Raw genomic sequence first — 10,909 nt, 5'->3', positions numbered from 1 at the left:
GATTTGTTCGATTTAATTTAAAAGTACTGGATCTCTTAATTATTTTGCCATTAAAGAGCTTTATCGCTGATTAAAGGCTATGTTTATTACTAGATTTTTTATTCCACGCGGGTGAAGTCGCTGGAAAAAAAATCTAGTATTGTTTTTTTTTATTTTTTTTGTCAAGTTCTAGAATTTGTATCTGTATGAGAAATGTACAATACATTATATTACCTTTGAACTTTGTATGTAAAAGTAACGCAAATGATTTTTTTAAATTTTCTCTTGATTTATTTGTATGAGAAATTTGTTTTTTTTTTAACAAACAGGTAAAGTATGTTTATGATAATTGGCCTAGGATAAATGTACATGAGTGTATAAAAAGTTTCTATAAATATTAACAAAAAAAAATGTGATTTAATAAAAAATATGATGCAGTTGTTTGTCTTTATTCCACTGACCAGTCCTTACTTAGTCATATTTCTGTCCAAAGAGATATGAAGCATTTTTCATTTTGTATATCATGGTAATAAAAAACAAAATGATATCTGAAATTTTATTGTAGTAACTACAATACCTCTATTATCGTCTAATTAAAATATAACTACATTGAAATCTACATGTTTTCTAGGCAAGCCATTTATATTATATAATTTGGCATACATCAAAAGAAGCGTGTAAAAAAACTAGGTTAGGTTATCCTATCGAAAATCTCACTTTCTCTTCCCAAGCTCTTTTCTCTTACCCTTATTACAGTCTTTTCCTTTTCTCACGAACATGACACTTCCATAGTTGAGTTTTATTAATTATTTTCTAAGAAAAAGTTAACCTACATAAAATAAGATCGACTTATTACAACCAACATTTTTTTTATACTTTACAATAAGTAGGTTTTTCTCTATTATATTAATAATTGTAAGAGAGTGATTAACAAGAAATCGATTTTTCATCAAAATAGTTTGTATCTCTCTCTTACTAAATCAATTTTTACATTTAAGATTTTAAATAAAAAAAGATTTTATTAACCATCGCAATGTACAATTTGACTAGCTTTCGCTAGACAATGTACTTCTTTATTAATAAATTATTAATTATTAAAATAATAAAAAATGCATAAAAAAGGAAAAATTAAAAAAACGTAATAAAATCAGAAATAATAAATTTATTAACTAATAATGAAATTATTAAAATTTTATTACAAAATATTAACATAAAAAAACTTAAAAATATCATCACAACATGCTTTTTGTTCTTACAAACAACGTGCAATAAAATAATTATTAACAATAAACTAATAGTGAACAACTTTGGTAACATAAAGTTTCATAAAGACATTAACTATTACATCAAATAATGAAATTAATAATAAAAAACATACAAATTTAAAACAGAATTTAGGTAATTCAATATTGAAAATCTACAAGAAAATAGATTTTAAGAATAGAATTTCTAATTTTTTTTTAAATATCGCCAATTTAATTTAATTTTATTAAGACAATAGGCTTTTTTTGTATTTTGTATAAATATTGCAAAATTTAAAAAAGGAATAAGATTGACAGATAGATTAACTTTTAAATAAAAATTAAGAATCTGTACAATAAGTTTCCATAGACAAGATTATTTTTAATCTATACGATAAGCATATTGCGCGGGAAATGTTTGAATTTAGTTTTTTACTAACAAAGCTAAAATTTTCTAATTTTAATCTGTATTTTTCATTAAGATAAGCTTGATTATTGGAATATAAAATTTTCTAATATTTATAGGAATAGAGAAATGTTTTTATTTACTCTTTCTTATTTTTTTATATTTCTGACTACTTTTTAATTGACTACAATTTTATACAAAAAGCGTTTGACTAAAATTATTATTTTTTTAATAAGGCAACATTTTCAAGCCACTAATTTTTACTATTTAAATCCTAGAAGCAATTTAGGCCAATATTTGGAAGGAATATTTTTTTTATTATTTGCGCCATTTCATCTTCATCTGTCATACATTTTCATACTGGACGTTACATTTCTCTTCAATATCAGTTTTAAAACAAAATTAAACATTTTTTAAACACAATAAAGCTTTTAAATCGCTATTTAGACTTATTTAAAACCATAATAAATAATATTTGTGTAATTTTTCACATAATTGACTTCAAAAATGAATATTTAATTAATTTACTGTCTTATTAATCTGTAAAATAGAAAAAAAAACGCCATTTTGTACTTTGACCAGCAAATCCTTTCCAATCTTTTAACATCTTACCCATAGATATATAACCTATAGATACAATTTTGACATCTCTGGAACCAAAATGAGGAAATTTGCCCCAAAAATTGCCTCCTACAGTCTTTTTTGCCTCATTTTTTGCCCCAGTATTTGCCTCGGATTGATCCATAGGTTATATATCTTTGTTTTTTACACATTGAAATGACCCAAACAACAGAATAGTCAGACATCATCATCCTTCGCAATCATATTATCAAGTTTAAGTTGTTCCAGTTGTAACTGTCGTCTTATTGAACCTAATTGTGTTAATATATTAATATTTTTACCATCTTCTTTTGGTAATGTTTTTAATATATTCTTTTGTACGGCGGGAATTTTCCATTTGTCGTCTACAATTTGCATTTCTTTGCTTAATTCTGTATTTTGGTTAATATCATTTGATATTTTTATTGGTGAATGTTTTAATACTGGTATTGGTAAAGTATCCTCTTTGTTACGTTTAGGTTGTGTATGGATTAAAGCTTTTTCGATTATAACATTGTTGTTTTTATTATCTGTGTAAGATTCTCGTGTATTTTTATTTACTGTGTATTTTTCTCGGGTATTTTTATTTTCTGTGTAATCATCTCTTGAATATTGTTCTGTGAAATTGTCTTTAGTATTTTTGTTGTCTTTGATTATATGTTGTGTATTTTCAGCTCTTAATTCTCTCAAGTTATTTGAAATGAGACTTTCTCGACTTGGATTTAGATTTTTTCTTAAATAACTTTCGATGTCGTAGTTTTGTGAAAATATTGAATTTTCCGGAATATTAATTGAATATGGAGGTTTATTTGTTTTATTTTGATAGTAAAATGGTAGTTTGGAAATATTGTCGCTGTGTGAGGTTTGTGTGATGTCACGTGACACACTGCTGACAGGTTTGTGTGACGTAGATCTGAGGAGAGTTCTCTTCTCCTTCTCTATCTCATTCTGGAGCATGGCTCTTTTCTTCTCATATTCCGATGAATGTTCTTTCATCTGAAAATTGTAAATTACTAACTTTTAAAAAAATCTTTTCATATCTATTACGTATAATTCTAGATTTAGAATAAAATAAATTTGATAGTTATTTAAAAGTCAAGTTACAGTATTTTGATTAGTTACAGTAATTGTAGATGTCTGGGGAGCGGTCGCTTCGCCATTTTGGCGAATTCAATTGGTCAGAAATGTATACATACATATTCGTTGTGTTGTATCTGTCTGTACGTCTCATGTGTCTGAGCAGACTTGAGCGCTCGCAGCTGCTCCTCCAGGCGACGCATCTCTGCTTCTTCCAACATCCTGCAATTGTAATATACCAATGTTACACTACTTTTCCAATGACTTAGATATAAACTACTTGTCGCCCGCGACTTCGTCAGTGCAATTAAAAAAAAGTAAAAAAATTTGCAAACATACAAAACACTGGATTTTCTTTAAATGCATCTAAACATCATGTTTGCGAAATATATATTTTTTGATATTACATACAGACATATCAATGTTATTAATTGTAGATTTTCACAAAATTTTTATAAAAAAAAACAAAATAAAGTTATAAGATAAAAAAATTAACAGATTTTGGTCTCGGAACCAACGATTACTAAAACACAACTGACTTTTCTCTTGTCTTCCTCTCCTCTCGTATCCTCTGCTGCTCCATGATCTGGTTCTTCAACTCCTGCTGGTAGAACTGACGCCGAGCGGCAGCTTCCTGATATACAACAAAAATATCAACTTTACTAATATTCAAACTTTATCAAAATGTTAGAAGGTTAACTAAAAAAAATTCATATTTTTAAAGGGTTTTAAGCCAAATTATTTATGGTTTAATTACAAAATAACTATGTATATAAGAATTATAACAATTTCATATTAAAATACATCGACGGTGGCTCTGGGATTAAGAAATTGACTTGTACTTTAGATTTACATATGTACATTTATCCTATGTTCTTACGGTGAAGGAGAACATCGTGATGCTGCACATATCTGAGAAGAAATTCAAAAGATATGTGTGAAGTCAACTCGCACTGGACCAGCGTGGTTGACTATGTTCTAGTCACTAACTTATAGTAGACTCAGAGGTGGAGAGGAACCTCAGGGTCCTATAGTGAGATGATGATAAATATAATCTTATAAAGAGATTTAATTGGCTTAGTTTTCTTATTGTGTTTATTTTTAGGGTTCCGTATCTCACAGGAAGAAAACGGAACCCTTATAGGATCACTTTGTTGTCCGTCTGTCTGGCAAGATTCTTTTTTGTGAACGTGTTACCTTCTCAGCCTGCAAGTTGCGCAGTTGTATAGCATCAGCATCAAATATTGAAGGCATGTAGGAGTGTCGCATATCTCCTAACTTCTCCTTCTTACTCTTCCTCACTCCACTTCTTATATGATCTGGAATATTTTTTTTATTTTATTTTAATATTAGAAATAAAAAACAGACAGTCAATTGTATCGAAATAGTTAATAGTATTTATATTTACGTTTCCAATCAACTTTAGACCCTTTTTCCACTGACGTGGTTAATAATTTAGTGGAAAAGAAGTTTTAATGACGAAGTTTTAGTAGTTATTGTAAATAAATTATTTTAGAAATCTAAATTTCCACTGACCATCAAAATCACCATAGCTCCTTCTCCTCTCCTTCCACTGCGTCCAGTCCTCTGTCCACTTGTGTGTCTGCTCCCCTGCCACTCGGGGAGACAGCTCTCTCTCCGCTTGTGTTAACTTCTGATGTACCAGTGGCACCTGAAAATTACACAAATAGCTTATTTAATATATTCTCTGCTTATTAGTCTAGATTTCTTTAAGATTTTAATAACTTTTTTTTTTGTCTTGTTAATAAATAGATATGTATTACTAATATGCATACATACAGACAAATTGAATTTCTGCAAGAGTAAATAAATGTTCGCGACATATTTTTTTTATATCAAATCAAAGCAAAATTGAAGTGTCTGTATGTAATATCGAGAAAAAAATCATATTCCGTACCTAATGTAATTGCGTTGATAATACTAAAAAACAAAATATAAAATTTTTAGTCTGTCTGTATGTCCGGAAGTTCGCGTTTGTTCCGGCTAATCTCCGGAACGGGTGGACCGATACGACTGAACATTGATGGGAAGCTGACGCATTTGGACATGTTTTAGGCTACTTTTTAAATTCTGCGCTGACGAAGTCGCAGGCGAGCGCAAGTATTACATACAGACTCTTCAATTTTATTATTTTTTATAGATATAATGTTTTAAACATGTTAAAGCAATGTAAACTGACCGGGTAGAGGTCCACGTCGTCAGTCTGCACGGCGACTGACAGAGGCCGTGTCACGCTCTCCACCTGCACTCCCGTGTCCACCTTGCTGTAAATAAATTGTATTACTATGACAGGGTATGGGACATGCAGGGGAGTGGATGTACAGGGAAGGGATTTTTTTCTGTACATCTCTGTTCTAAAGTAGGAAAAACATTTGATACCATTTAATTTCTTGAATATATCTATGGGTAAAAACCATTCTGCCTATAAGTGATCAGCTGTTTGCTCGTTTGCGCTTTTTTTTTTGGATAGTCATCGGAATAAAAATATATATCAAATTTTAATCAATCTAAACAGAAATTGGGTGTACTTTTAATTCCTAGATTCGACTTAAACAGACAAAGATAGAGCTTCGGTGGCTCTAGGGTAACGCACTTGACTTATAACCTGGAGGTTCTGGTTCGAATCCCGCCATATACCAATGTAGTTTTAGATTTACATATATACCTTTATCTGACATTCTTACGGTGAAGGAAAACATCGTGATGCTGCACATATTTGAGAAGAAAAAAATATGTGTGAAGTCAAACCCGCTCTAGACCAGCATGGTTGACTATGACCTAGTCACCCCTAACTTAGGACAGACTCCGAGCCCCTCAGTTAAATAAAACAGTTTAAAGAAATAGTTTTCAACTTACGTGATATAAGTATTATTGCTACCACTGGATACATCATGTCCGTAGTTCAAACTCGCTCTTCTTCTCACAGGACTGGGTATTTCTATCTCTCTTCTCTCTCGTTCTCTCTCTTCTTCTCTCGCTCTCTCCTTCTCCTCTCTCTCGCGACGTTCACGCTCCGCTTTCTCTTTAGCCTCTTGTTTTAATTTTGCTTGCTGTAAATAATTGCATTATTATTTCATTGTTGTTATAGAATTTTATATACAGCGTGTCCTAAAACGTGAGAAAAAATATCGATTTTCTTTTAAAATTTGAACATTAGACATATTCCAATATAAATTGTTTTTTTTTTATAATAGGCAAAAGTACCACATGCATATAAGTACAATTTCCACTAGCGCCTCCAACTGTATTCGCTTAGTGGAAAAGGGGATTGAATGTTTTTAAACTACCTGGTCCAAATACTCTCTATACTGCTGTTGACGTATCCTCCGCAATGTATTCCGTCTGCGTTCATATTCACCAAGGCCGAGCATCACATCGCCCGCGCCCGCCCGCTCGCCGCGCACCAGCGGGTTGTTGGGGGAGTACTCGCCTGCCTTCAACATCACTGGAAGCCCCGTACAACGCTACGAGATATTTAACATGTGATAAAATGGAAACAATAGTATTTACAAATAGGTTACTCTATAAATAACTTAAATGTTAAAGTTACAAACAGATTATAAATATCATTCATAATGCACGCAATGTTTACAATTTCTATATGACTTCCGTGTTGAGGTCAGTGACCTGAGTTGTAACATGGAAATCCATACATTGTTCAGATTTACTCAATGTACACGCGAAGTAATGCCTCAATCAATTTTAAAACTGAAACTTTAAATGGCTACTAGAGTTAACAAGTATCTAGAATTCATCTTACTAATATTATAAATGCGAATGGATGGATGTTTGTTTAAAAGTATCTCCAGAACGGCTGCATGTATCTTGCTAAAATTTAGCATAGATGTGGAACATAGTCTGGAAGGAGACATGGGCTACTCATTTTTTTTTATTCCGCGCACACACAGTCGCGGGCGACAGCTAGTTAATATAAAAAAAAACATCTTTTTCCAACAGCTTATTTAGAAAAGAATTCCAAGATAAAGTAAATTCGGCAGAGGATCCATTTCCTAAAATATTTTTTTTTTCCTCCCATAGAGATTAATCTTAAAATCTCTTTTTGTGATTACATGCCTATTTATGTTACAGTAAGATAACTAAGATGTAGCAAAAGGGTTATAAGAGAGTAAATTCAATGCGGACAAAGTCGCGGGCAACTGCTAGTTGCTGTATAAATGAATAAGTCATGAACAGTTTGTGTTTAACATTATCGGGTCGCTCTATCGTATTTATAACTCTATGCAATATTCCGATTGCAAGAGTAATTACGTTAACAAATAGAGCAAATGAATGCTATTTTTACGCCTGCAATTCTCTATAAGGCAACGTTTAAAATTTACAAGAATTTACAAATTAGTTAATGCATTCAGAGTTAAAAGGTCAGCGAGGGATAAGGGACCCTTAGTGTAGATGTAGAGTCACCGTGGATTTCAGAGACCAAAATCTCCGTTTAAAACATATTGTTATCTCTGTTTTATCGAAGATAATGACAGGGAATGGTATACAGAGATTTTGGTCTCGAAAACCCACGATTAATATGACCGTGAAGAGACTGCCGCAATGAGTAAATCTTGACTAAAAATTAATCAATAAATTGAGGACATAATATTAAAAGTATTAATTTCAATGTAGATTCATTGTTAAAAAATATACAAAATTTTCAGTAATTAAAAGTTACTCAAGGTCGTTTCGGTCACTAAGGAAAATCCTTAGTTTATATTAAAGATACAAAATCTACACTAAGGCCTAGTATGAGTACGGTAGTTGGCGCATATTAGTGCTCCCTCGTACGGTTCTAGACTCCTGGTCCAAACTATTTAAGTCGTATTGATTTGTGCATTTCGCGACATGCGCAGCGCATATTGCAGTATTTTCATCTCTACCACTTCCTAGATATTTAGTTAAACTTGAATCATACTAAAATACATTTACGGTTAAAACTTCAATAGCAAAAAATCGGATTAAACGGGCTGAGTTATCGACGAAAAATAAAATAAAAAAACATACAGACGAATTGAGAACCTCCTCCTATTTGAAATCGGTTATAAAAAAAAGTGATATTGACTTTGTCTTCTATCAACACTAAGAAAAAACAAAAGGGAGACCCTTAAAGTAGATTCTCGTTAAGTTTACACTAAAGGGCACCCTAAGTGACGGATAAAGAATCTCGACAAAGTAAAAAAAATATATAAAAACCGTAAAATAAATAGGAATGAGAATCAAAGTAATAAGTAGTATAAGACGAAATGTAGTTTTAATAGCGAATTTAAACTCATAGCCGTATACTTCGTAGGCTGTATTTTAAACAATTGTGCTATTGTGGGGTTTAAGAATGTGAAAGTGGTATACGAATAGTAACAATTTTTAATTTAATTTTCGAATAATTTCGATATCAGATTATATTGTCATTTTACTTATTAAACTCCGATTAGAATAACTTCGATTATATCTCAGTCACGTCGTCTTATTAACTCTACGAGATTTAACAATATGAATATACATCCAGTAAGTTTCCACTGTCGATAAACATGTACAAAACATATTGTTATTATTTAACACTAAATAATTAAGAAATAATTAAAATTAAAAAACATAAATTTTCTTGAATACAATTTCAATTAAAAATGTATACAAACTTTTACTCGTCTTCGTTGACGCAGAAAATAAAATATGCGCTATTCTAGACAGTAACCTATGTCTGTGCCAAATTTAATAAAAATCCGCTATAGAAGTTTTCTAGTTGCATGCTAACAAACTTCAATCCATTTGTCAAAACTTTAAATGGATGGATGGATGTTTTCCTTTGGATTCTAAGCTCTAAACTTTAGTATTTATAACATGCCAAATAAGGCATATATTTTGCAACATTTATACTTGGCTAAAGTTCATAAAACATTATGCCAAAAGAACGTCATTTTAAGTTGAAGTATTCGCTTAACATAGCTCAAGTTATCGTGCAAGTTGTTTTTAATTGCACACTTAAGCAGACCAAGTGATTTTACGTCAGATATAATTCGAAATGCAGAAAAAATGCATTTTATTCAGTTTGCATTTCAGTATTTAATTTTACTAATATTATAAATGCGAATGTTTAGATGGATGGATGTTTGTTTGCAGATGTCTCCAGAACGGATGCATGGAAATTTCTGAAATTTGACATAGACGTAGAACATAGTTGGAAGAACACACAGACTGCTAAATATATGTTTTTAAATCGCGCGCACGGAATCGTTTGTAACAGCTGGTTTTACGTTACCTATCTTATAGAAACTTATAGGAATAAAAAAAACTTATAGAAACTCCAGTATGCCATCCAACCATCCAATTTTTTTAAATAAAAAAATCACTTTATATTCTACACAAATTTTAACCGTTTTCAAAAGCATAAAAAATCCTTTATCGCACAAGAACATTACGCCCGTAACTGAGAGGGGTTGGCAGAGAAATCCTTTATTGAAGTAAAATCAATCAAGTCCTCAAATTTCGAAAAGAATAGTCAATTTTGTAATTATTAGAAAAATATAAAAACTTACACGTCAAAAACCCTTGAATAATCACAATTTATTTGTTACAGTAACTAATATCAGATTGTTTTTCAACAAACAACTGCTAGCTACACGAATCGGGCTAGACTACTTGAATACAGACGACCGCTCCCTAAGGGTGTGTTCATACTAGGTGACCTAATATCGAAATAAATCGTTAATTTAATTATCTTATAGCTAATGCGTAATTTAATTAAAAATTTAATTAATAGGCTATATTAAAAAAGTAACAGATTTGTTGGTATTTTTCCTAATAACAATAACTTAAAAAAAAACTTTTGATAATCCGGTGAGTATTCACCTTATGTGTGTTACACCTTAGTGGACCTATCAACAATATCGACAAGCACCTTTGAATCGTCATCGTCAATTGTGTCAAAAGTTTGTTGAAAGCGGAATCCGCGCGGAATTAAAAAAAAGTTATTAGTAGCCTATGTGTTCTTTCAGATTATGTTCTATATCTGTACCAATTTTCAGCGAGAACCATGCAACCTTTCTGGAGATATCTTCAAACAAACATCCATCTATCCATCTAACTAAACATTCGCATTTACAATATTAGTAAGAAGTAAGATAAGTACGAGATTTTTTGGTGTACTTTACGACCGATATTGCACAAATTTTATCGATAACGATACGATGGCGCTTGTCATAAATTTTCGTGTTACGCCCTCTGTCTATAAAATTCTTTTACTTTGTACAAACCAGTAGGGTGAAGTAAGACAATAAATTGTCTGTCTATACAAACAAACCAGGGAGTCTTGTTAGTATAGTATATAATATATTTTTAATACGAATATTACGTCAGATCAGGGAGCGGCAGACAGGGGCGCGCCGGGGTAGGACAAGCGGCGCGGGGGAGGGGAAATGCGTCTCATTACACAAATGGTCTGCGGTCTTGTCAAAATTATTGCCTACTAGCGGTTGCCTGCGACGCCGTCCGCAGGATATAAAAAAAAATAAGTGAGCTATGTGTTCTTCCAGATTATGTTCTATATGTATACCAAATTTCTTCAAGATCCGTTCAGTTGTTCAGGAGA

The 10,909-nt window shown here is 31.5% G+C and overlaps 1 protein-coding gene across 1 annotated transcript in view; it reads right to left on the bottom strand.

Annotated features, from left to right (window-relative positions):
* Positions 1–1,837: 1,837 nt before the first annotated feature.
* Positions 1,838–10,909, bottom strand: part of LOC106115291 (trichohyalin) — an 18,456-nt gene continuing 9,384 nt past the window's right edge. The window contains exons 3-10 of the mRNA XM_013308644.1: positions 6,612–6,788; positions 6,181–6,374; positions 5,504–5,588; positions 4,840–4,975; positions 4,501–4,622; positions 3,843–3,937; positions 3,423–3,525; positions 1,838–3,222 (exon numbers count right to left, since the gene is read on the bottom strand). Of these exons, the coding sequence (XP_013164098.1) occupies positions 2,425–3,222; positions 3,423–3,525; positions 3,843–3,937; positions 4,501–4,622; positions 4,840–4,975; positions 5,504–5,588; positions 6,181–6,374; positions 6,612–6,788 (1,710 nt within the window). The 3' untranslated portion in view covers positions 1,838–2,424. The remainder of the gene's footprint in view (positions 3,223–3,422; positions 3,526–3,842; positions 3,938–4,500; positions 4,623–4,839; positions 4,976–5,503; positions 5,589–6,180; positions 6,375–6,611; positions 6,789–10,909) is intronic.

The sequence above is a fragment of the Papilio xuthus genome, unplaced genomic scaffold (genome assembly GCF_000836235.2).
Source record: "Papilio xuthus unplaced genomic scaffold, Pxut_1.1 DF827870.1, whole genome shotgun sequence".
NCBI lineage: Eukaryota > Metazoa > Arthropoda > Insecta > Lepidoptera > Papilionidae > Papilio > Papilio xuthus.
This window is presented reverse-complemented; position numbering and strand designations above follow the sequence as displayed.